This window comes from Numida meleagris, chromosome 2 (assembly GCF_002078875.1).
Source record: "Numida meleagris isolate 19003 breed g44 Domestic line chromosome 2, NumMel1.0, whole genome shotgun sequence".
Classification (NCBI taxonomy): domain Eukaryota; kingdom Metazoa; phylum Chordata; class Aves; order Galliformes; family Numididae; genus Numida; species Numida meleagris.
This window is the reverse complement of record NC_034410.1, coordinates 60,739,252-60,766,434: the sequence shown is the minus strand read 5'-3', so window position 1 is coordinate 60,766,434 and position 27,183 is coordinate 60,739,252. Positions and strand designations below refer to the sequence as shown.

The 27,183-nt window shown below is 41.8% G+C and overlaps 1 protein-coding gene and 1 long non-coding RNA gene across 4 annotated transcripts in view; one reads left to right on the top strand and one right to left on the bottom strand.

Moving 5' to 3' along the window:
- ADTRP (androgen dependent TFPI regulating protein) overlaps nucleotides 391-27,183 on the bottom strand; it is a 30,801-nt gene continuing 4,008 nt past the window's right edge. The window contains exons 2-6 of the mRNA XM_021388355.1: nucleotides 23,586-23,720; nucleotides 22,176-22,277; nucleotides 11,563-11,678; nucleotides 6,698-6,849; nucleotides 391-1,526 (exon numbers count right to left, since the gene is read on the bottom strand). Coding sequence (XP_021244030.1) covers nucleotides 1,483-1,526; nucleotides 6,698-6,849; nucleotides 11,563-11,678; nucleotides 22,176-22,277; nucleotides 23,586-23,720 — 549 coding nt within the window. The 3' untranslated portion in view covers nucleotides 391-1,482. The remainder of the gene's footprint in view (nucleotides 1,527-6,697; nucleotides 6,850-11,562; nucleotides 11,679-22,175; nucleotides 22,278-23,585; nucleotides 23,721-27,183) is intronic.
- LOC110394475 lies at nucleotides 1,520-27,183 on the top strand. 3 transcript variants are annotated; one of them, XR_002435646.1, is made up of 9 exons: nucleotides 1,520-1,725; nucleotides 4,324-4,441; nucleotides 13,597-13,886; nucleotides 18,663-18,763; nucleotides 22,564-22,626; nucleotides 22,715-22,805; nucleotides 23,575-23,725; nucleotides 23,932-24,085; nucleotides 24,578-27,183. It is a non-coding gene; the product is annotated as an uncharacterized LOC110394475 (long non-coding RNA). The 3 variants fall into 3 exon arrangements; XR_002435645.1 differs by having other exon boundaries at nucleotides 22,715-23,725; XR_002435647.1 differs by lacking the exon at nucleotides 13,597-13,886 and having other exon boundaries at nucleotides 22,715-23,725.

The window sequence follows — 27,183 nt, the reverse complement described above, 5'->3', positions numbered from 1 at the left end:
CTAGGCGTTGTATTGAGCTTCTGACATTTAAAATGCTTGCATTCGGTTATCAGTACAAAAAAACTCGACCATATAAGGAGTATCCTGAACGCTCTCCTCTTCCCTAACTCACTGCATGGCTTTCTTCTGCCTGCCTCTCTGAAATATTTCATCTGACCAGCATCTTTCAGCTGAACCCTCTCCACGCTCTCCTTTAACAGAAAAGCTGTGTATAATTTCCTATATTCTGCCAGCAAAGTTAGCTGGAGTGTGTTATCTAGAATGACTGTGAGCTGTTGAATGTGCACATGTATCTCACTGCATTAAGCTAGTTCGCAGGCTAGTTCTAGTGCGCGAAGTACCCAGACTAGAACTTAATCAGGTGCTTAACATCTGAGAAGAACAACTGTATGAACGCATATGATTTTTTTATTGCTCACAGGCAGCTTACAATGTGTTTCGTTTTCACTAAGCTACAGCAGCATTAAGAAGATGAGAATAACACCCTGGTGAACTGTGTGCACAGTAACTGAGCTATGGCTTTGGGCAATGAAGACAGAAGTATTGCAGCTGGTTTCAAATCCTCATTTAAACGCAACGCTAATAACAGAGATCTCTCCCTTTCACATTGACCATGAAGGAGTGCTTACACCACTGCCAGTTTTGTCTGTTTATTGAAGTTTACAAAGCACATCTCCAGTGTTTTAGATGTTAACAAGATGTTGGGGCTAATAACAGAAATCAACTATATTGAGCGAGTTTAGTAAACATGTGAATGGAGTGTAATTATACGGCAGGCGGCTTTATGTTAAACAGTGCTTTAAATTAACGTGCTTTCTGTCAAAGCAATCATACAGTCAGTGTAATTAGGTTACTTTTGCTACAAGATTAACTGAAACCAAGAAAAAGAAAAAAAAAAAAGTTGCGTTCAGATTTCATATTAATGCGGAGGGGGAGATATTTTGAACGCTGATATTCCAGAATGTTTCTCATTAGAAGAATTTGGCTTCGTGGTGAACTTTCTGAGCAAGCATTCCTAATTGCAGTCCTTGTTAGCCCAATTTGTTATCTATCTAGCTTGGAAGTCACAGCAGTGTTAAAATTATCCCTCGTCTTAATTTCTTCCAGACTTGATGAAAGGCAATCCAAACAAGAGCTGGCTTGCATGCGCGGGTCCTTCACGGAGTGGTGCCAACTTGTGAGGGAGTTCATCTACCAGTGACAGGTTTTAACCGTGGACGCATCCCGACGTACATTGTGCAAGAGATGAGAAATCTGTGTAAACAGATGAACACAACTTTCTGATTCATAGCAGTCGTGGAGTTATCGTGGAATAGGCAAACATTTCACATTTTCCACCAGTTTTCCATATGTCTGATGACATAATGGCTTCACCAGAAGCTGCAACGCATTGGAGAAAGGATTTATCACAGCTGCATTTATTTTCCTCTACTTCATGGCTTCAGCATTCATGGAGAGATTGTTTGGCTTGAAGAGGAGCGTTCACTTGCCTTTCCGTTTGTAGTCCAGTATTACTATTGAATCTCCTGTTCCGAAGCAGAGGGAAAGAGAATGTTTTTTAGAAAGGCAGAATAGAGAGAGAAGTCCTCAGATAAATCAGGCTCGTTGCTGGGAAGAGGCTGTGAATCGTCCTCAGCCTGGAACTCAGCTTGGTGGGGATTAGGAGCAAAATGCCTTGGACCAGCTGCCTGCAGAAGTCAGAGGAACCTGGGATGTCCCTGGCAAGTAAGGGATTACTCAGTTTGTACAGGAGGGACTTGCAATCTGCCAAGGACCACATCCTTGGTTGAGAATAGTGGCGCTTTGCTAGTGGGAAATATATCTGCCCCCAAGCAGCCTGGTTCACTGTAACAATACGTGAGAAGCTTTCAAAATAAAGCTCCTCTGAAAAGGCAGCAGATATGAATCCGAGCAGCTGGGGTATCTGTAGGAGGGCACAGGACTTACTACTGAACCACGGCTTTTTGAGATTGGCTGTGCTGCTGTGTGCGCCTAGAGAGGCAATAAGCAAGTATGTTGGGGTACCTTTATCATCTGAAGCCGTGTCTCAGCCCCTGTTCCTCTGTGTTAATGATTACTTACTCACAATGAGCCCCCTTTTAAAGGTGCTGTATTTGTCTGTAGACCTCAGAGGCTCTGAAGCACTGTAATTGCTGCGTTTTGTTTATCTCCAGCCTGCACAGCATGCGGCAGGTGACCTGATAAGTAACAAAGTCCAGTTTCTTCCTTCCTAAATGATTCTTTGAGTACTTAGTGCTGACCAGTACAAAGACAGCGGGGAATAGCAGACTAGCCAATGGGGCCAGAGACAGCATATTAGCAAACACCTGTTCGTCTCTGCCCTCCGGTGATGAAATCGTAAGCCCTGGGTTGCCAGAGCTTTCAACTGTGTGTCCCTCTCTCCCCAGCGGATCATCAGATAAACCTGTCAGCACCACCAGGGCATGTGACAGATGGTGTGGGTTCCCTTTAAACAGCTAAGCTCCTGTACCAAGAGGTAATCTGTAGCTCTGGGGAGTGGCAAGTATGATGGATATAAATATGCCATCACAAGTTTGTGGCATAACTAGGATGAATGGATGAGGCAAAAGCGAGTATTCATATGTGGTTTGCAAACTCTGGTCTGTTAAACCCTCTTAAACGTGAGTCCCATTCATCACTGGCGATACTGTGGGACTGGAGACAAAAGCACTATTCGTTCACTGAAATAAATGGGTATACCTCAGACTGTTACTCTTCATTCATTAAGGCTTGGTAGAACAAATGTTCTTGATAGAGGAAATGAAGATATATTCTAGAAAAGAGGCTCTATTTAAAAATCTCTGCTGAACCCTACAGAAGCAAGAGGACTGTCATAATGAAGGGTGGGATCTGTCTCTAGACTGACAATTACCCACAGAGCATCAGCATTTTAGGGTTCATACAAAAGCTGCTATTTGCGAGCCTATGCTAGTGCAACAGTAGGACAATGTCTCACCCCACACAGCTATGTTTTGCAGCCCTTCATTTGACACTTGAATTTCTGCAATCTCAACTCAGTAGCTGCTCAGGAAAATGCGAGCATCATGACTTTGATTGCATGGAGATATTACTTTGTATTGCACAGGTTCCTCTACCATCACTCAGGCCGGGTATCCCAATAGCTGAACATTTGGTATTAAGCGGAGCTTGGCTTCACAAGCACATAAGAACAAAAATAAAAACCGGGGAAAACAACCCAGCTCCTAAAATAAGTTGTATAGTTCTGTAAGATACATGTTGTGCAAAGGTGCTTCAGAAAGAAGAGGGAAAATATGTTAAAGAGAAGATTGCCCTCTAATTTTAGCTTAGCCTTGGGTGAATGTATTTCAGCTAAGACTTTCCAAAACATTCAGGAGCTCCTACAGATTCTGTAAGAGCACATCCATCTATGCCTGAGGCTGTTGCTAGTTGCTCACCTATTGCTCCTATTCACCCGCACTTCACAACATGAAAATGCAACAGCTGCTGAACGTTTTATCAGACCTGCTAGAAAAAAGGCAAATGAATCCTCTGCATCTTCAAACGCTGGTGCCAGAGACATCGCCTGCAATGTTGCTCTGTCTGAATTGGAGAACTTTGATCCTGAGGATCTGTTTGTTTCAGCTGGAGCAAAACCTGAGGGAAGGTTGCTTGGCTTTGCTGCTCAGGGTTCTAGTTTTGCAGGTCAGAGTTGCCTACGTGATGTTTCCTACCCGTCGGGTATGAGAGAAGCTATCACACAGTTCATCTTTGGCACCCAGAACCTGCAGCCAAGTTCTTGGGCCGAGGTAAATTTATGGCAGTGAAAGGATCATCCCTTTGTTTCCAATTATTCTCTTTGGAGTTTCTGTATTGCACAACATTGTCTAGTACTCCAGAAACTCTGGGATTTAAGACAAAGAAAAAGTCATTACTTGGTACTATTTTCTGTGCCTCTCGGCCTGTGCAGCTGGGTTGCCTTAGTTACCACGAATCCAACTGTGCAAGTGGAGGGAAAGGCAAGTGAGAAATAATACATTTTTAAAGCCTCTAATACTATATGAAATGGTTTGTCTATAAATAATAAAACAAATTTAGGATCTGGCATCTTTTGGCTGCTCTGAAAAGGAAAAAACAAGGTTATCTTATTCAACAGCCTGCATTTTTAGCTCTGAGAAATGATGCTGCATCTTTTTGGTGGAGCACAGGACATAGCTTTGAAATGACATGCTCAAAGCTGAAAGTCGTCATCCATGGACTTCGGAATAATTTGGAACTAAATATACATTTATGGGTGGAAAAACCAGTAAACATTTACGTAGCTGATGCTCTTTGTTTTGGCAGAAGTGGTGGTGGCTTGAAGCTACGAAGGAACATGGCAGAGTCCTTATGGAGCACAGCACTGTGGGACAGTTTTGCAGCCTACAGTTCTCCACAGGATGCGAGTCCTCCAGGAAAGCAGGTGTGATGCTCTTGCTGAGCTATTTGCTAATCATTTCTTGCCTCTTTGAATAAGCACAGCTTATCTCCATTGCTCTAGGCACAATCTCAGCCAGCAGCAGCCCAGACAGGTTTTGTCCATTCCCACTGCAAATTGCTTTGCTTTGTTGGTTTGGGTTGTTGGGTTTTTTTTGTTTGTTTCATGTGTGCGTGTGTTTCTTTCCATGGGCTTATTTAAACTTTGTCATCTCTTACTGCGAGGAGAAGGTGAGATGGGAAAGGGGAGGATGGAAAAAATATACATGGAGGCATTTTTGCTGCAAGAAGTAAGGTATGTTGGAATTACATCTTCATTCTATTTGCAGCTGTTTTTACTCTGGCAGTGTTGAGCCGAAGATTTGTTTCAGTCGGGAATACGTTAAGACTCTGGCACACTGTAATTTGGAATACCTTCCCTCTGGCTGTGTATCAACACTACTGGGATCTTGTTATCAATACCAGCTTGTGGAAGTCCTGCCTTTCTCTTGGGTGGACACAGCTGGGAAAGGGATCGGCAAAATGATCTGAGTTAAAAACAACCCCTGCTCACAAGAAACAGGCACATATGGTGGAGTAGGAAAGAGTTGGAGGTGGTAGGCAGGAGCTCATTGAGATGTTATCGCTCCCAAAGCCTCCATGTAATCATACTGCAGGCTCAGATACCATGGAGGGACCAGCTATTGGGGTGTAGCTTGATGCTTTTTGTATCAGTGTGTGGCAAATTGAGGGAATGCCATCAGTCCTGGAGGTAAACGGTTGAGAATGCATGTAAAGAAATAAGAATGCAAAGCATAGATGGAGAGACCAACTCAGCATGCAGAGAGGGCCTCCATGGTTTGTGAGACCACGTCAGACATCAGCAGAAAATATCATGTATGCTGCGCTCATATATATTCTCTGTGGTTACATTAACACACACTCTAGACCTGAAATTATTGCTACCTACTCATTGATGAAAAAATCTGATTCTTAACTAATATAAGACCTGATATCTAATGCAAGACCTATGCTATCTTGTGGCGGTTGTGTCACAGTGTTTGATGGAACAGAGAGGTCAGAAATTACTCATAGTAATGGTTGCTATTTATGTGATGCCTCTTTAACCAGAGCTAGTGCAGAGTGCCTGCAGGCCTGTTTTCAGTTACTCAGAATCTTTATCATGCATCATATTTATGCAAGAATAGAATTCAGCCAAAATTTCCAAACTTGGTATGTAGAGCAAGTGTCTTGTTTGCAAAGGTATGAACCACTGAACTTGGTTATTCAGCACATTTGAAATTCAATCTGCTGCTCTGAGGTAGCTGGGTACGGCTGGTGAGAGACTAGCTACAGACACTCCACTTTGGCTTGACAGGCATGTGAGACTTCACAAAATGGATCAGGCATCAAATGCTCCCTGAGAACAGAGGGAGGTTGTCTTATTTACTTTCAGAGGTGTTTCTGCAGGGCTTTTTCTTTCATCAGAAATCTAGTTTAAGAAATTGCAAATGTTCACACATTTGTCCTAAATAAAATACACACGTTTTCTTGACAGAAACACTTTCATCCTCAAAAACTTAATCTTGAATGAAAAACGAGAGAGGCAACCAGAAGGGAAAATAATTAATAATAATAAAGTCCCATGCCAGACTCTCAAGCTTCATCAGTCCTCTTTCCTCCTCCAGCTGCTGTCCTTCTAAGAGACATCGTTTTTCCTAACTGCTCACTTATACAAGTGAGGTTGACTTTCATTTTCTTTAAAGCATTACTGATCATGCCTCTACTGAAGCCAAAGGGAGATGTTTCAACAGCCCATTAAAACTTTCCAAAGTGCTGCTGCACTCACAGAGCTTTCACTTGGTAGACTAATGCTTTCCGATAAATTGTTAGTAAACCATTCCTGAGTCTGATAAACATCACATGATGAAGGTAAAAGAGTTCTAGCCAGAGCTATTTTGCTTCTCTGAACCATTGTTTGAGAAGGAATTCAAAATCCAGTGATTATGCTGGTGAGAGGCTCCTCTCAAGCCACATTGGAGAAAGCTGGCCCAGACATTTGTTTTTGTTTAGTAGGGTTGGCAACCTTCCTCTGGTTTGTTCTCTTTGTTACTAAGTACTCAGGACCTGGCAATCTCTATCCAAATGCCAGCCCCAGTGCATGAGTGTCCCACTCCCCACCTGCCTTGGTAATCACAGGAATTCATTTTAAATGTCTTTTTCTTTCCATATGAATAGAAATAAAAAAAAAAATTGGACTGACCCCATATCATACGGTTGAGGAACTCTCCAAAGTTGTAGAAACAGATGATGATGGCAAGGCTACTGATGAAAAAGGCTCCTAGCCCAGCTGGGCTGAATGAAGCAAAGAGAGGGTATACCCACTCTCCTGTTACAAAATAAATCCACAGGACCCTAAGTGAGAGGAGAAACAACATTTGGTTAGGACCATTCAGTTAGAAGAACAACTTATTGATTTCTAGCTTCTAAAGGGCCATGTTATCAAAACAGTATTGATACGGAGAAAATTAGCTCAGCTGTTGATGCATCTCCTCGACATTTGGGCTATTTGCAGTGAAGCACACGTGAATCACTGCTAAATTAGCTGGATTTTGGTGCAGCTTGAAATGCACACAATGTTCTGCTGTCACCTTTGTGGCACTGGCTATTACAGCAGTAAAACAACAGTAAAATAGTAAAATGCTCAGAAATGCAGATGTGCTCTTTGCTATAGAAGTGAGGCTTGTTCAAATAAGCTCTCAGTAGGTTCTTTCTCTTTAGTTACTGTGGCTTTTCGGTTCCTGTCCAGAATTGGAGGGTCAGTGATGACAGAGGTGCTGTTTCTCACTCTCTCTTTCCTGCTGATGTCGAATGCTGTTTTGGAAAGCAAGAAGAGAGGTTTCAGGAGATGACAGGGCATGGACTATTCTCTTGCACCTTTTCTTTTAGTCCAAAATTAGGAGAGGAGGAACAAGTGGGTAGGAAAGACTTGTACCCACTTTGCCCTTTTTTTCCAGAACCAATTGCAAGGTATTGATTTGGAAGAGGGAAGAATGAAAAAGAGGATGACTATGTCTGATGTAGGCCCTCTCTTTCTACCTTTTTCTTCTCTCAAAAGGAGACTTGTGGCTGCTGTCAGTTCACTGACACTATTTATTCCATTACTTACAGCTCATAAGAGAGGATGGCAGCCAGTGCCTAGATCTAAGAACACAAAAATGGTGTCTAGATATAAACTGTAGAAAACTATATAGAGTATATATATATGAATGGAATACGTAAAGAATATAAAATATATGGCAGGTCTCCAGTGATTGCTGTGAGGCTGTGCCCTTCTAGTATAGGGCAGAGCTTATCTAAAATGGTCATCTAGGACAAAAGAGTCCTGACAGATTTAATTATTGACTGGAGAATGCACCCATGGAGTACTTTCCACCATCAGTGCTGACGTGAGGACACCATGGCACTCTCTGAAGGTGCCTTGCCTTGCTGGGGGCATCATGCCTCAGAGAGAGAAATGGAAATAGGCTGTCCCACCATCATGTCACAAAACTAAGACATGAGAGAGTGCTGAGGAATAAAACATGGCTGAAAGGATGGCTTCTTGTTTCTCCAAGTAGAAAAGGAAGAGGAAAACTGGAGAGATGAAGAGGGTTAGTGATGGAGCTGTCTGTGCGTGAAGACATGAAGTGTATAGATTCATTTGCCCAGAGAAGTGGTGGATGCCCCTTCCTTGGAGATGTTCAAGGTGAGGCTGGACAGGTCTCTGAGCAACCTGATGCAGCTGTAGGTGTCCCCATTCAGTGCAGGAGAGTTGGACGAGATGGCCTTTAAGGATTCCTTCCAACTCAAACGATTCCATGGTTTTCCAGATTCAAGAGAGGTTCTCTCATCAGACAATCTGGTCTGCAACACAGCCATAAAGAGAAAAAGGCCTGTGCAAAGGCCAGGGAAAGATGAGTAGGAATATTGAAGACCAGGTGGAAACTGGAGCCTGTGCAGTGCAAATGTCCCCACGCGTTCTTCACCGTATTGGGGCTGCTGTTTTCCTAATAAGTCTCAAACAGTAAAACAGAGTGAAAAATGCCTTATGTAATAAAGAACTAGATTATCTTGATCTAATTTAGCTGGCTGGAGTTTCTGATAGGAAGCAGTTCAGCTGGTAATTTTGAACTTAAAAAATTACTTGACTGTTCAGAAGCACTAAAGTACTTTCAGCTTTCTGACCTGGTGGAAGCTGTGTGTAGCTAGGTTTTTATCTTGGGACGTACCTTCAGGTTCCTGAGTTTATTCATTTTGACCACAGAATGGTTGACAGGTTTTTGTTGTTGTTTTTTTTTTTTTTTTTGCTAGGGATTTCATAAAATGCAACCCAACAACTTGCAAATGCACATTGCCTCTTTCTTGTGGGCAATCACCTGTTAAACATAAACGCAGGATTCAGAGGTTAATTATTCTGAAAATTTAGTTTCACTGAATTTCAATGGTTAGCAAACTTTTACAGTGATAATTTAGAACTATACAATGCTCAGATTATGGAGGAGATATAGACTGACAAAACAATTTGGATATGACTGCTGTGGGACTGAGGACAACGTATAAATACTGGAGGAAGGTGATGCGCGGCAGCTTGATGCAAGTGGGGGGTTTACCCTGTCCTCTTGTTATCCATCCATTAAAGTTAATGGGAGCGCTTTCACTGTTGGAAAGATAAAAAAGAGACATAATAATTCCCTAGGGAATTATTGAATGGGAAGATCCAGAAAAGAAGGAGAACATATTGGCCACATATGAGTTTTCTGACGCAGTGGTTAACGAAAAATTAAAAGGTTATGAATGGAAAATGAGCATGCAGTAAAAGAAAAACATTTTGATTCCTAACAGGGGTGAAATATGGGCATATTTTAAGAAAGCCATCAGTCTCTAGATTTGATTTTTTTTTTTTTTTTTGTAGTCTAGGTCCTTATAGATGGTGTGTGATCTATAATCATTTTTATTCCCTTACATTGGTAGTTTGATCTTTTCTCCAAAAACACATGCACAGTTGTGAAGAGGAAGATTTGTTTTATCCTGGTCTTTATTGCTAAATTGATATTGCTACTGAAATGGTAAAGAGCTTGCTATTGTTATCTCCTTTCTAAGATTTAAAATGACAGTTCTGAAATTTATATGTTCTTCACTGCTTTCAATGTGATGGCTCCAGGAGTAAGGCAGGAGAGGCAAGATCCATCCATGCAAGAATTAACACGCCGAGCAGATCTCTTTACCCTGATGTCCTATAGCTGGAAGCCGTCTTTTCTTTTTAATACTATGGGTATTCCGAGCTATCAGAGGCAAGTATCTGGTGCAAGAAGTCACCAACTGTTTGATTTCTCACTGCCTTGCAGGGACCTGGCAGCTCTCAGCCCATCGATGCTAGAGGAGGGACAGTGTGATGACAACAGTGACAACTCAAAAAGAGGCTTTTAGGGAGCACTCTGTGTTGCTTGTGAAACATAAGGCACCCAAATGGGGCTATTTAATCAGCAGGCTGCAGCACCAACAGTAAAATATGTGCACATGTTAAGTGCACATACTGAAAACCTTTTCTGTTAGTTGAAAGCTTTTGTCTCTGGCTTCAGGAATAAGGAAGGCAGATGGGGGTTCCTCGCTGTCTCAGAAGGAGAGAAAGCAACAGCACTGTGCTCCTAAGAAGCCTGTATCCAGGTACCAGGGCCCTGGGACACGGGACAAACGCGACTAGGAGCCCAGCGCCATGCAAGGCCAATTCAAAGAAGATAGAGGAAGGACCCAAACAGGCAGTCTGATCAGTATCTGACTGAAAGGGACCCACGAGAGCTTGCCCCCACAACTAACATTCCCTGGCTGGAAATCAGGGTCAGGAAGGGTTGTCCTGTGGGCATGGCCCATGGCAGTTTGCTTCTGCATCCACCTGTGGCCTACAAGGCCGAGGCAGGGTGCACGCTGCAGAGCCGGGGGGCGGTGGTCCTGTGTGCTTTAGGCTTCCTCATGGGCATCAGGCGGGACTGACTGGAAAGGACTTGGCAGGGAAACACGTCTCTCACAGTTGTAATAGTATTAGGCTGAGGACTGGATTAGGATAAATGGCTCTGAACTGGGGTTGCGTAACATAGAGCTAAAGTCCGCTGCTTCCAAAGCTGCTCCTACGGGTCTCACATCACAGCACTGTTTCATCTGTGCCGCTTGTTTTCTGTTCCTGTGTTTCATTCAGTGGGCTGAGGTTACTCTCATCTAATGGGTGGGTGGAAGTGGAAAGGCTGGATCCCTGCATGGTTCCAGCTGCTTCTCAGAAAGCTTTGGGTGAGCGTACCCTGAAACTATGCACATCCACTCCAGAGCCGAGTCTCAGAGTGATCTGAAATGCTGGCAGCTGCCCACAACCTGGATGCTATGAGCAGGAATAGATGCAAACCCAGTTCCAGGGCTGTGCAGCACATAGAGGAGGTGTGTGGAGGGCTATGGACAGGGTGAGGCCCTGTTAGGTGGCCTTTATTCTCTCAAGATCCCTCTCAACAGGGTGGTGATAAGATCGGGCATGTTGCTGGCAATACAGGCGGTGCCCACCAGTGGAGACAGAGGTGGTAGTGGGGCAGATGCCTCCTCAGTGCCCGTCACTTTGCACCTGCCTCTGAGTATCACTTTCTAACTCAAGTTTTTAAATCCAGTCATGTGCCCCTGTGAAACATCAAACTGAGTTCTGCTCCTTTCCTGCTCCCCTGGCTCCTAGACTTTGAGAGTTGGTGTTTTTGCAGTAAGCAAGACAGAAAGCAGGGGTAAATTTGGTGTACTGATAGAAATAAAAGGGGAAGTCCAGCCCAGCAGAAATAACTCAAAGTGCCCCAACATTTCTGAAAACGTAGAGCCTCTTGAAAGAGGCTGTGGAAGAGCAAGGGATACCAGGTGTGGCCTCAGGAGCTGTACTGGCTTGGAAGAAACCTGCTCTGCCTGCATCTGGAGATGGTCTTCATGGGTCTCACTTGGTGTTTAAATGACTTATCCACAGACCAGATTGTTGTCTGAGAGAGAACTTAGTGTATGTGTAGAGTTTGGCCTTGTTTTACAAAGCAGATCACCTGAAGTATATGTTTTAAAGTACACGACTCTTACCAACTGACATAAAGAAAAGAGGCACATCCTAATAGGAACAGTCCCTTCTTCTTTGCTGGGTAGCGATGTGGTGTGGCGAGGATTTCCAGGAGGGCAAGTGGCAATACAGCCGTGTGCTGCAGAGAAAAAAGAGTGTGTCACAGAGTGCTTGCAGAGCTGCTTGCAAAGCTCGAGAGCCAGCATGTGAGCAAAGGGCTGTTTAACAGTGCTGGGTGTAATTGCATACAAACACACATCATTTTTCATAGTGAAGAAGCACCTCTACAGTAACAAGCACTGACATTTTCTTGTCAGTTTGCTGTAAAAAAAAAAAGTATTACAACGAGGTCCGCCTATGGAAAGATCTGTGTTACTTTATAAAAGGTGATCTTTCCTTTCACATCTTTTCCCTGTACTAACAAACAATAGTTTTAAATCTCAGTGCCTGCAACAGAAAGTGCAAATAACATTGGGGAACAACAGAGCAAAAACAGTCAGTGAAGTACAACAGGAGAAAACCATTAGAAAGATTGTCACCAACTAGTCAGTTCAAATCCTAGTAACTAAACAAAAAACACTGAACTAACAATTTTTTGTTTCCCCTGTAAAGACACAACCTACTGGATGTATAAGGAAGTGGTTCCACTACCTTCAATGTGTATGTTTGTCAGAAACTGTGCTGAGAATAAGATATGTTAGGATGGTATCAAAGATTTATTGCTGTATGTAATATGAGATACCACAAATACACATGAAATTCTTTAGATGCACATTGATCTCTAAATGCACATGTGTACAGCATGGATGAAAACATCCTTTATCTATTTCTTTAAGAGGCAGACATCCATTTTTGTCTGTCACTGCCAAGTAACAGCTGACTGTACATACTCCCTCAAGACCCCCAGTGCACCCCTGGGAGTTGCTATTCATACCTGGCTGTCGCACTACCAAAACAACCCATCTGTCTCAGTTATCATTTCTCAGAGAAAACAGAGAGAAAAGATTTACTTGATTTTCCAGTTTCTCTCACTTATTGGCACCAATATTTTCTTCTGTTCTGCTTCACAAAGCTATTCTTCAGCTCTGCAACCCTGATGGTTGATGGGAGAGGTCTAGTTGTATCAGTACAAATGATTCCTTCACTAATTTAACCAGAAAAATGCCTCCAGTGCATACACTCTCTTTTCATATATATTTCTTGTACTGTCTTTCAGTCTATGCATTAGGCTGCATACTGCCATCATAATGGTGGTTATTTTTATTTTGTTTTGTTTTTTCCATGAGTGGGCAACTGTTTGTCTTCAAACAAAAATGAGATGCCCATGGAAGACAGCAATAATAGAAAACTTCTTAGTCCTCACAATTAGGCTTTAGCCATTCACAGTGGATTTGTCCATTATGCAAAGAGGATATAAGTCCTGGTTTTCATCTGACACGTAACAGCCTGCAAAATTCCTTTGGGTAACAAGAAATGTCCTTGCTAGTCCTTTAATTAATTTAAACACTTGTAACAACTATAAGCAAGTTGCTCCAGCTGTATTTTTGCTGTTTTAAGAAGAATTTAGTACTAGTGACCTGGTGAAATAATCCTTTGTTGAAGCAGACAGTTTTCAGATAGGGGTTATTTTATACGCTTTTTTCCTTAATTTGGGGCTTTTTGTTCTCACAGTGAACGCTAAATAAGCACAATTCACCAGCATGATGCTGCTTTAATAGAAAAAGCATGTGATGCTCTGGGACAATATTAACAGGAATATTGCGTGTAAGAGCTGGGAAGTAACTGTTCTACTCTATTTGACATGAATGAGATTTTTGGCTTGCATTCTGCCTCTGATCAAGGGCACCCCGTTTTGACAAGGGCAAATAATTTGGAACTCACCCAGAGAAAGAACAGCACAAATGACTAGAGAACACACGAATGGGAAAGCAGTCCAAAGACGAGTAGAAATGCATTATTGAATCTTGAGAGAAAAGGAAAATGAGAGAGACTTTTAAAGACTTAAGATGTTGATACAGCAATGACTGTGATGATTGATTTCTCCATATCCATCACAGGTAGGACCAAGAGTGATTGGCTCAGTTACCCTCTAGAGAGATTTGGCTTTAAACTGGGAAACACCTCATAAGGACAAGCAGAGAAGCAAGCACCTATGGCAGCTGGGCAATGGCTTTAGAGAAGAAGCTAAGACAGAAAGTTGAGTGTAATTCTGCCAAGGTTCAGTTTTCTTCTGACTTAATGAATGGAACCAGCTCACCGAGGGCTATCTGCAGACTCCAAGGCTGGTGCAAGAACATGCAGAAGTGGAGGATGAAAGCATGGAGAAATAGGAGGGTCTCCTTTTCTGGTAAGAATGCAATGATGACTAAGACCACTAGTGTCTCTACTTGCTTAACCATCCTCTTCTCTTTCTCAGTTAATGCATCTTTGTGCTGTCTTACAGTATGGGGATCCTACAGGAAAAGGGGAAGAGGAGAGGAAGGCAGAGCCTTGCACCTCATTTGCAGTTTCTCAATTTATCTCATCTGCTTCAGTCAAGTGATGGCTCAGGACATCCCACAGCAGCACTTTGACCACATCAGACAGCAGAGCAGTGCTCTCTGATATACTCACAGATAGCAGCAAGCGCAGGGTGGCAAAGGCAAGCCCACTACACTAACACACATGTTGGCACTGGGGGAGTTTAGGAAATCAGTAGTGGTTGTGAGAGGTGGTTGGGAGCTCTGCTTTTTATTATGTGTTGATTTAGAAAATGCTGATTTGCTGAACTAGTCTCTTTTTGGTGGGTCATCCCCTGTCAGAGGAGTTAGAGAAAAGACTCGGAGGACCATAGATCAAAAGAAGATTGAAAGTCACTAGCAAAGCTGAAAATATGGGTGCTTTTGGAAATAAACAAGAGTTTAGAGGTAGAGACCAGTTCAAATTTCTGCTCCGCCTTATTTATAAGGGCTTGAAGCCGAGTTTCTCTCTCACTGGAAGAGTACTGCCACCACCAAGAGCAGGAAAACTGTTCAGGAGTAGGGCTGCCTCCCTCTTGTTTTGTGAACGGCTCAGCTCATGGATCTGTCCTGATTTGGAAGATGAAAAAGGAGAAAGAGAAAAAAGTAGAAAAAAATAAAACAAAAAGAAAGAAATCTGTTGCGGAGTAGGAAGGCTTTTTTCCTTCGAGGTCTAACGATGACGCTGGTAGAGAATTTATTAATGTATGCACTGTGTTTTCTATACAAATCATTGTAGGTTTCTAAACAAATTTTGCCATACATTAACCCAATTTTACATAACAATGTATTTTTAGCTTTTCCTAGCAAGAAGATCACTGTGTGTGTTAACTAGATGCTCTGTCAAGGGCCATTTAAAATTGTCATGCAGATAACTTCTCAAGACAGATAGCTCTCAGTTACTTCATGCACATTCAGAATGATAATGTTTAACCTTTTGGTTTTGGATATAAGGTTTCTCTTTTCTTTACACATACAACCTAGAAACCAATTGCTGGCTTGGAAAATGTGTGGTGAAATCTTTCCATGTGTATCTGCTATCCGAGAGTCTGCTGGTGACTTCCCGTGTTTCTGCCAAGGCCAGTTTGTCCATGAGTGGTAAAATCACGGTTGGATTTCTACTGAATAACAGAGCATGTTTACAAGAGCGGATGAGTTCCTCACGATGCATATTTATATAGCAGATACCAGAGGAACGCATAGCTGGCTACAGAACGCAGAGCGTGCCCTTTGCCTATGACACTCCGTTAGCTTTCCAGATGACTTCCCTCTCCTAGCTGCTAGACACTGACTTTGGCAGCATCATTAGCGATAGGCTGTGTATCATAGCTAATCATATCTGCTGAAAGGCTTTAAAGTCTTTTCACATCCTCCTCAAAAAAAGATGTATTTTTTTCCTCTCATTATTTTTACCACTCTTCATTAAGCAAACTTTCAACCCTGTTTACGTATGCTTTGTCTAAATAGCATGGCGTTTGTATGGGGCCAAATTCAAAAACAAAGTTTTGCTTCTTTCTTTAAAGAAAACTTAGTAATTAAGCTCAGATTGACACAGATCAAAACATTGGCAAAGACTGCTGGAAACAGTGACTCAGTTTTCTTATTTCAATTAAGAGTTTCTCAGTTTCATGTATAAACAGTGAAACTGTCGATAATAATTATCTTGGAGAATAAACTATTTTACTCCAAGGTATGGAAAACTGGGTATAACAATAGCGATGTGTACTGGTCTGTCTGTCAGTGAACTGAACTGAATCACAGAGACATTTTTTCTCTTGGTAGGAAACCTGTTAGTACTTATTTTTCAGTTCTTTTAAGTATTAATTTACTTGTCTAACAACCTCTGTTTGTCAAGGAAAGCTCTTGGCTTACAAGGTTAGTGAGGATAGAAGCATTCTGAGTGGCAATTATTTTATTTGTACAGTGGAAAGATGAAGGTTATCGGGCTTTCAAAATAATCATTTTATTAACTAAACACATGTATTTTTCTGAATTCTTTTTACAAAAGTCCTCTGTGGCTCTTTTTGTCGCTCAGGATATTCAGCCTGGATTTGATTTCTTTGCTCTTATTCTGACAAACTCAGGTGAATCTGATCTAATTATAAAATTGTAAATTCTTCTTTTTGCTCATGAACTTTGGCATATGACTACAGGGCAAAAGGTTTCTTAAGCGTATGTTGAACTTTGTCTGAAATATCGGCATGTTAGCTTGTCTCCTACAGAGAACGATGAAATTATAACATTTTCCTGTTTCTCTCTTCTTTTGTTTCCTACCCAATGTTGTCAGTTGTTTCCTAGGATACATTTCAGGTTCATGAGTTTAAACTGAGATAAACAGTCCTCACTGGATGTTATTTCCACTGTTGGGTAAGACCACATGGAATTTTCACTTCCAATACATGTTATTTTGAGTAATTTGAGTTTGTTTATTCAACATTATATACTTGCTGTGCTGTTGAGAATATAAGTAAAAGCAAGTTTCCTGGGGCTAAGAAGACAGGGCTGGTTAGAGCTGTTGTTCAGCTGCAGGTTCCAGCTATGCTGAGCTTTAAGTGCATGAATATTCTCCCCAGAGCTGCTGAGATCACTCGTACGCCTAACGCGTGCATTTCAGTTTGACTCAGTTTGACCCTGTTTGACTCCAGAGTCAAGGAAATGATGCCACGGCTGACCATAGCTGTTTGTTCCTCATTTGTCTGCATTTACATACCCTCTGTGTCTGCTTTCCATTAATATGTAAGATTTTAGCAGGGGATTTTCACAGTTACCACTGGCCAAACTAAATTTAATTGGGCTCAGTTGGACACCATTAAGTGCTTTTGAAAAATTGCCCGTCTTTTTTTCAGACAAATTCCCAACAGTGCTTGTGTGCTGAAAACCATTCATGGTAGATAACCGTGTTTGTATCTTCTCATAATAAAACTAAATGGCTTCCTGTCACCGTAGACACTATTTAGTTTTATACTCCTCATAACTTTCTGGATCCCAGCATGTCCTCTCCTTTCTTGGCTTCATCTTGAGATAAATTCCCTCTTTGGATTTATTTTGCTATGGTACTCTCTTCATTCAAATGCGTCCGTTAAAATTGTATTTTATAGTTTGTCCTCATCCATATTTAATTCTTCTCTGAACCTTTTTTTTTGGAGTGGGGAAGATTTAAGCAGCATTGTTCGTTAAGATATTCATTAAGATATTTAGCGACACAACTAATTTTCTCTCAGAGTTGCCAGCTGTCTCTGACAATCTTAGCTATCAGTGCACGCTCAGGAACTCACAAACTATTCAAACTTGTATAGACAGAATTGGAAGTACAAGGAGCCCTATTACTGAGCAGACGCGGTACCAAATTAATTGGGAAGCTGCTGCTCAGTTTAAGTCCAGCAGCACTCTGCACTGAACTTCAGCTACTGTCTACATCTGCCTTTCCCAAGTCTATTCATGCTTGTCTTAAAGGCATTACTTTTTTTCCGTGTTTTCAAAGGTGCGTAGGTAGTTTGGGAGCATGTTTGGGAAAATGGATGAAACATCAGACCAACTGTATGATCAAAGGTAAAGCAGCATCAGAGGTGACATTTCCTGTAGGCATTTTTGCAAACAAGGTCCTGGCTGAAAATCTGAATGCTTACTAGCAAATGTTTTATATCAGTGTCAAAGACAGAATTTTAATTGCGTTTCTGCCTGGCATTAGATGCATAGTCTAGGAGCTGATGTTGCACTGCAGCTGGAAGCTGACATGGGTCTGAGATGACATCCTTCGTTGTAGAATACTTTTATCCAGATGTTCCTTCTCGGGGTGGGATATGGGGACTGCACCTGTGCACGCCAGAGTAGCAGCAGCCAGGGAGGATTCCCTGCCATAACATGTGTCTGTGAAACACATACTTTCTCCCTGAGGAAATGAGCTTATGTCAACAAAAACGGAAACTTCAAAAAAATGTATGTAGTGCTGGGGAAAGCAAAGCATCTTTGCACTTAAACTGTATGGGGTGATTAATTTAATGTGCCATATCCCTCACGCACACATTCTTCTTCTTTGCCAAAAGCTGAATGTAATTGGAAGCCTATGAACGTCCGTAGTTGCCAGACAGCTTAAAATTGAGATACTGTGAAATGCAAACAAACTGAAATGTTTGCCTCTTGTGTAAGTAAAAAGAATTATTAAATGTTAAATACCAGTTGCAAGAAGAATCGTTTGGGATGGCTAAAAATGAAACTGTTCTTGTGTACATACTGGGAGCAGGAGTCTAGTTGGATTGACTTGGACAAGCAGGTTCTGCTCTACACAGTGGTTTTGCACCTCCTCGGCTGCTCAGTGTCACAGCAGCTTCCTCAAGTATAGAAAGATATAATCATCCACACAGACAACCTCATACATGAGTAAGAGTGAATTGTATTCGTACACCTCATTTTCTTTTCCAGATGGAGGTAAACTATACTGTTCCAGCACAACAATTTTGTTGGTCTAGCTGTGTCCACATAGGGAAAGCAATGGTTTAGCTAGGTACAAACAGCTTGTAGATACCAAGAAGCTCCAAGATGAGAAGATTTCAAATCTTGCTATTATTCTTACTGTCAGGGCACCCAAGTTGTTCTTTGACTCCCCTGCATTTCCTTTTTACTTTCAGGTTCTCCTTGGCATGTTAGCTTTATCAGAGCAAAGTTCAAAGGTGCTTGAAAGGCTCAGATGATGTGGCTTCTCTTGTCTACTTTGCTGAGAGTCTGCCAGGTAAGTGATTTTTTTTCTTTGCATCCATTTATCATTGCTCCTTTTTAATTCTTAGCTATTAAGCTTACAAGATCTTCAGAACAGGAACTATTCATAAATACTTGTCATTAAAATCCCTAGGATACTAAAATCCTGGTGGTTGTTTTTTTTTTTCAAGGAGAGGGAGTATTATGGCTACAGAATAATGTAGGAAAAAGACAGCTAAGCTAAACTTTGCCACATCCTAAAAATAAAAGAGTATTTTTTTTAAAGAAAATTTGCATTTTACAGGAATTGTGACTTATAGACAAAAAAAAATACAAACCTCCTCTATGGAAAGACAACTATAGTATTTCCATTTTTGGAAATGCATCTGGTCAACATTGACATATTTTTGAGTGATCTCTTCTGACCCACCATTGCCCTTTTTTGTTTAGCATCCAATTCCGTCAGCCCCTTCAAAATGTGGCATTCCCCTAAACTACCATTAAGTTGAATAATACATGCATATGATTTAATCCAAGCTGTCTCCAGCGGTTAGTGGTCTTCTGGAGAATATCCAGATATTGCTTGAAAAGAGATAACTGGGAAAGAAATAAACAATTTTGCTTGACGAATGGACCAGTGTATCTTTTGACCCAGCCATCTTGCTGTAGTAAAAAATCTTGTTCAAATACAATTATTTTCTTGGAGACATAAGTAGTAGTTTTTTTCTTCTTCTGTGCATCTCAAAGCTTTGTACAAAAGCAGCATTGTTATCCCAGCCAAACAGAAAATGGAACTGAGGCACAGCCTTTGAGGTAAACTCAGTAGAAAGGCTATAAGAGAACCCCAGGTAGCTTGAAGTATTTGGCTTCCCTCAGTTATTAACAAGATTCTTTTCTGCAGAATAGGAAATGTTTCAACTGAGACTGCTAAAACATGCCTAAAATGGAAACTCTGGATGATTCTGGCTACCTGGTGGGAAGGCGCTGACACCTTCCCACTCTGAGAGCAGGGAATGGTGAGAAAAATAAGTGGCTAGTTCATTTTTGCAGGGAAAGTGCTGAAGCATCACTGTGGACTCAAGAAGCTTCATATTCCTGAAGTGATTTTGTATGCTTGTTTTTTCGGCTCACTCTTTAGTTACATAACAACATATGCTTTCCCTATTTACCATGTTAAAATAGGCTGAGATAAACTCCCACTGCAAATGATACAACGCTGACGTATACTGCTGATACACCGATGCCTTTTTCCACCAAAGCCAGATAGATGCTGCCTCAATCTGCTGTCAAATGTCTGTAATCTCAGAGTGATAAAGCATAGCAATGTGCAAGAAAGTGAACCCAAAGAAAAAGCTCTGTTTGGCAGTCAGTACCTGGGAAATTGCCCCTTAAAATGCTGGTAGCTCCCCAGATCTTCCCAGTGAGTATTTTGGATTGGAAGAAAGAAATACCTCAGCTAAGACTGAAGACCTGGATGCTGTTGGGCTGGAAATAAAGTTTTTTGTAATGCTAAAAGAGAGCTTCTTTCTGAAGGGCACTGAGGATTTATTTCCAAATCTTTATCACTGCATTATTAGAATCTTTGCCTTCAGCAAAAAGAACTTTGCTACACGCCTCACCTGCTTCCACAGTGAGGAAGAAGTGGTAGTTCTATCAAATACTTTTGGAGGGCTTATCAGGTTTGTTCCAAGCTGGGTAGTGCAGTGGTGAATGGTGTACAGATGATTTCTAAGAGGCCCCACGATGAAAAAGTGTCCCAAAACACACAGATTGTCAATAGCAGGGATCAGTCTGCACTCATGGCAGATGTCTTATACTCAATAGCTAAGGGAAGGAAAATTTACCACCCAGAAACTGTCAAGCACAAGATGTCTGCAGTGTATTAAGAGCTTTAGAAATAAAATACTAGGTTGTGATAGAGGTTTGCTTTATGTGAAGTTTCTCTCGTCAAAATAATTTTGAGGAAGAATTGTTTTCCTTTTTTAACACTCGTTTCTGACATTTCTGAAATGGAAAAGCTTTTTGTTGTTGTCAAAATGACTCTGTTATGAAATGTAGATGTAGGTAGGGTAAGGAAGATGTTATAACGAATACATTTTAGGAGTTCCTGCAAATAGTTCTACCTCATGAAATAAAACTGTGAGTTCTTGCAGCTCCTAACCTTCCGTGTCATAAACAAATGTGGAAATGGAAAGGGCAAATTCTCAGCTGTGCACTGGGATTAAAACAAGAAGCAGAGCCTGTCTCCCCTCACCACTGTCCTTTGCCCTCCCCTTCCCCAGTACATCTTCTACTGTGAAGTTTTTAACATTCAACCGGTCACCAATACTAAATTCTGGACCTGAAGCCAGTATGATATTGAAGAGAAAAGGAGCCTTCTCTGGTTTTAAGAAAGAACGGTGCCTTTTTTCCATCTATTTGGAGGTTTGCACTGCTGCTTAAGAGCCCCAGTGGAGATAGATTGGTGAGCAGAGAGCAGGTGATAAGGTTAAAAGTGCATGATGGCCGCTGTTCATCAGTCGGATATCAGCAGTGCGGACGTGTTATGTGTGCCTATGTGTGTTTGGATTCCAGGCACATATATTCAAAAACACATAACTCAACCAGTGGGCTATTCAAAACTCTTAACAAATTTACCTTCAGAACTCAGCGAGGGCTGCTGCAGTGGGTTGAGAAGGGTTGCACTTAAGAAATGAAGTCCGGAGAGAAGTGAAGCTGAGACTTCTGTGTGCTTATTTCGTACTTTCTGGCTCCTCCAATGCAGTCTAGCACTGAACCTCTCCCTTCACTCCCCCTTCCCATGAGCCCCATGAGGCCTCCCTGACCTTACAATCCGCCCACGGTTTCCATGTTACTGTCATCCTCCTTACACTTGACTGATGAGAAATATGTGATTATTTAACACATCATAAAAACAGCCAGAGCAAATGAAGGAGAAATCTGGAAAGTATTTTTAGAAATCTGTAAACAATCATTTCAATTCAGCTATTCAAAGCTGGGCTCACATTAGCTTATTAGCTGTTGAGCTGTCAGAAGTTCTTTGGTTCTTTCACCTTTTTAAAATAAAATTAAGAAACACTTTGTTATACTCCCAGCCATTTTGTATTTCATAGACTTCTGTTTGCAGAAACAATTTCTTTTTTGAGCTACAATAAACACAGAAGGTTTTTTTTTCCCTGTGACTGCACATCATTTCATTGGCTTCAGAGGTTTGACAAGCAATGATTCACTGACATTCCTGGTGTGCTAAAAGGCTTCTCGAGGCAACTTCAAGCACATGCATCTGTTTGTTGTGTACAGCTCAACATCAACGTCAGATAAGCAGGAAGGAGGAGGTGAGAAAGAAGAAGCTGTAAAACTTTTCTGGAAAGCTGCCCAGCGCAATGGTGGGATGTGCATTGCCAAGGCTCTCTGCTGTGCAAGAGGCAGGAGTGTTTGTTACTCACCATGGTGTGATTTAACCAGGATGGAATGACTCCATCAAGGCTTTTGGGGTAAACCAGCTCTCGGTTGTAGGTATACAGGATCCAAAAGGATATAGAAACAAACTGGAAACAAAACACAAAAGGAAAGACGTTTCAAAATGAGAGAAATTGAGCTGATGGGATTTGGATAGTGCTTTCCTTTCTGAGAAGGTAAAATATCTCCCATATGAAAAATGGTGATACTGCCAGATAGTCTCATGTATCTCGCATGTTACAACATAAAGAAAAGAATTTACATTGAGGTACAGTGTTCTGTGCTGATAATGTGAGAAAACTCCTTTTATAAACTGACAGCGCTGACATTTCTGTGGAATGTGTGATTAACTTTAAATGTTTTTTTCCTCTGCAGATGGGATTTTTTGATGGTCCAGAAGTTCTCTTTGAGGGATTGGCTATCAAGCCACACTGCTCGGTAATGAAGTAAAAACAGACCTTCTTGAGGCAGTTCACCAAAATTTACTCTACCTTCACAACTCATAAGCCTAATTTCTAACTTTCAGGTGCAAGCAACGTGATGGGCACCCATCTTTTCCAATAGAGGAGGATTTACAGTGGGAGAACTGAAAGGGAGGAAACAAACTCTTGGAGAATGTGACTACCTTGTGCCTCTGTCCTGGTGGGGGTGCATGGGGGATAGGACCGCACGTGGTGAATACCTCTGTGCAGGGAAGATAAATTAGCCCATCCCACCACCTCCATCCCTGGCGGAATTCTTTAGTGAGCCAGCTGGCTGAGCTGCTTGGGGACAAGATTTAAGCAGCATTTCTCAGCTCTGTGAGATTCATAGGTGACTGCAGGCTTCACTCGCACACAGTGGAACCCACATGTTAAAGAAACCCATGGGTTCCAACACCCAGCACCAGATAAACAGTACCGTCTGTGAGGGAGTAGGTGGTCCACGGTGAATCTGATGTAGGCTACAACTATAATTAATGTCCTGTGAAGCTGTATCTCTCCAGTGCATATTTAAAGTCACGCTGGAGTCAGAGAAGGAGGTGTGAGGTGGTGTTGTCTACCAGGCACCCTCTCATGTCCTCCTGGCCCATGCTGCCCTTTTGAGAAATGCCCTAAGTGGATCACTCCAAAGCTATTTGGAACATAAGATTAACAGAGGGGTTATACTTCACCCTTTGGGGTCAATCTCTGTTCATTCGGGGACAGCAACCTTAAAGTTTTCAAAAGAGGCTTTGTATTCAATCATGGATGCTAAAGGCTTACACAAAGATCTGAACACTGTCTCCTCTTCTAGATGGTCCAAATCCATTTTCAAATGGTAAAAGAAGGTCTACGATCCTTATTTATTTAACATATGTGCATGTTTTGCTATTCACATCTATGCAAATGTTATTTTTATGTACAGAGGTTACTTACTGTGGACACTGGGAAAGCCAGGACACTGAAAAGAAGGTCTCTGCTGGAAATTACACACTTAGCACATCGCAGTTCCTTAATTAGCCTCAACACATCAGCCAGGAAGGACACCCCATAGAAGACAGCCTGCAAAAACTAAAGTAATTACATCTAATGAGGGAAACTCATCCAGCTTTAATTAGCATGTTCCTCACTGAACTCCGTTCTTGCTCTTCAGGGAGCTGTTTTGTTCACGAGCTGCAAGCCCGCGTGAGGGAAATAGCTTTGGGCTAAATCTTTTTTACTAACTGAAAGTGATTAAATAAAGTAGTTTGGGAGATAACTTTAACGGTATCTCGTTTAACAGACTAAACAGAGATGTGTCATGTGATTCGGATCGAGGAATGGAAGGACATGTTGAAAGCAGCTCCATCGCGCCTTATATGTTAATCGTTATGTTCAGTGTATCTGAGGAGGAACAGAAGTAAACAAAATTTGGAATATGCCAGGAGATGTTTCCGGTAAGGGAATTGCTCGATAGCTTCTCCTATGGTTTAGTCGATGCAGAGCCTTTTCTCTGGGACTCACAGTGCAGCCGACCCCAGGGCCATATGAGCCGAGGAGTTCAGAATGCTCCAGTATGAAAATCAGCTGCAGAGGTTACAAAACCTGAACCTCTGTTGCTTAACTCAAGGGGATTCAAGGAAGGATTTCAAGTGCTTGGAAGCAGAGATCCAGTCTTTACTAACACTGAGTACATTAAACCATTTATAACTAATGAACTTCGGAGTGCGTGTGGGATTTTTCTTATAAATCATATGCACGTTATGAGTGTGGGGCTGTGTAGGGAAGGTGGTAGGAGGACTTTGTAAACGATCAGGTAAGTGCAATGTGACAAAACAGAATTCTGCAAATCGTGTGTGAAATTGTGTGTGAAATTGTGTATGAAATTGTCAGAATATTGTGGTTTAAGCCAATACTGCTATTTCTGATTACTTTGTTTTCTCTCACAGTGCTACACAGCAGCTCATGCTGAACCAGATGTGTCAGACACACAAAGCCTAACAGAAAAAAATCTCCTGCTATCTCACGTTCAGACAGCTGAGTCTAGTTTGGTTCCGTTAATTCATGGAGTGGCCTCATCTTTAAGGCTAGAGTGGACCAAAGTGATGCAACATGGGAAAATCAGCCTACTGCGAATTCTGGAGCAGCTACTGATGCTCAAATGCCGTGTTACAGCTTTCAGGATGAGATCTATTTTGCCATGAGCTTATTCTGAATCAGTGTTTATTTCAAGAATAGTATCTGAAGTTGTTGCTGATTACTTCATTGGTTTGTGAAGGAGCTGAGAAGGGTGGTGCTTGGGAGGGGACAGAATTAGTGCAACACTTCTCCTTCCAAAATCTCTGTTATGAAAAGGATTGAGGGAAGGAAGGTCTGATTTCACCATACCCATCTTCACACTAGGACATCTGCAAGCTTTGATAGAATGTTTTAGAGACCAAGCTGCCTTACATGTGGCCACTCAGGATGAGGCCACATATCACCTGGTTCAGCTGCAAAACCTCACGTTTCCCCTCTAGAGCATGAGGCAAACACAGCTGCATTTTTTATATAAAAATACACACATGGTTTTGTTCAACTCCAAGGTGTCCAAACCAGCTCTTTAAATGTGGCTTTCTCTTTCCACACTCTCTCTATTACTACAGTTAGCCTCTGTGGTTCCCAGCACAACTTCATAGAATCATAGAATGGCTTGGGTAGCAAGGGACCTTAGAGATCACCCAGTTCCAATCCCCTGCCATAGACAGGATTGCCACTCAGTGTCAGCCAGGGCCCCATCCATCCTGGTCTTAAATGCCTCCAGGGATGGGGCATCCACAGGTTCTCTGGCCATGAATCTGAATCCACTTGGGGATTCAGCCCTCCAAGTCACGGTTCTGGTTCACAGACGTACGTGCCAGGGTGTAGTGTGCTTAAAGCCCCACACACGCTCAACCCAAACACATGTCCAAGTGGTTGGCCTCACCAAGACACCAAAACCAAGTCCTTGAAGAGCTAAGAAAAGCCTGGTAATAAACAGAAGCTCTTGTTATCCTTTGTAGAGCCTGCAGTAACTTCCTGTAAAAAGCCTGAAAAATGAGCATGGGGGTGGTGACAGTCTGGTGACACATAGTGACTAATGACCAATAAAGCAGTTAGGGAAAGGCATGGTTCCCAGAGGATGGGGCTATTATTATCTTGTTCATGTTCAGCCTTATATTAGTCATGGGACAGAGATAGGCTTCTCCCTCCCCATGACCCTTCAAAGTTGATTAAAACAAACATATCTTGAAAGAACCAGAGAGTTCCAAAACAGCCACGTCAATCTGTTAAATATTCTGTCTTACTTAGGGGAGAAGAATGTTATCTTCTGAATGGAAAGTACTTATCCAAGTATGTAATCTGATCCATTTCTCTAGCTGAGCACTAAGAGCATCTCCTGAAGAAGTTTGAATTCCGTCTCAGCAGCTCATTTTACGCACTGCTCACAGCTCAACCCATGTCCATCGGTGTGGATTCAAAGGGTTTTCAGTCACTTTGTGATCACCCTGTATTTTCAGGAGCAATGGAAGGACATACAAATAATTTGCAGACCAGAAAATTGAACCTAGCAAGAACCATTCCTCTGGCATGGTGAGCCAACAGTGGCTTGAATCAGAGCTCCCAGCTTGCAATCTTCCAAAGTTGGTCTTATTATTGTAAGAAGGTGTATCCGAATCTTGCAGCCCTTCACTAATGGGCTAGATGAACTTTAAAGGCCCTTCCAGCTCAAATAATTCTACAAATGTTGAAAAAATGTTGAGAAACATTGGGAAAATGTTGAGATTAAAAAAAAAAAAATTGACATGAAAACATGAAATTATTCCAGATGTCCTGTGAATTTCCCAAAGACTGAAAGCATTCAGAAAGCTAACAACTTACCCAAGGGGGAGAGTATGGATATGACTATCCCCGTTGGAGAGATGTTACTTTCCTCTGCAGACCCTGCACAACTCCATGGTGCTAGGTGCTGTAGAAACCCTTCATTTGCCACATCGATTTTCCAAACTAAGGGTCATTGTGACAAAGGAAAACCATAATTTTTATCTGCTTCCCTGATCAAAGGGGTGTTTCTGTTTAACTGACCCGGCATGATTCACTTTCACATGTCAGATCAGCCATACGTATGTATTGGATTCTCAAACTTGTAGAAATAAACTGGGCTCCAAACTCTGCCCTGAAGGGGGAATAAATCTAATAATTTGAAGTGACCTATTAGATACAACAGTCAACATTTAGTGTAGACATACGTGCCTTCACAGGATAACAATCTGAAAAATAGGTGAACTAAATGGGAGGTCTATTTGGTAATATGTTAAAAAATCAACTTTCAGAAGAATTGAAAATATTTCAGTTACATGAGGCAAAAGCACAAGGAGTAAAATGGGGCAGGAATGCAATTAATAGTTTTCAAAGGTGCAGTGTGCTCATTGTTCAGTGCTTTCCTGATAGATTTATGGCAGAGAGCAGATTTTCATGAGCTCAGCTATTTCAGGCGGTGAATGATTCTGTTTGTATTCTTTTGTATCACAGACAA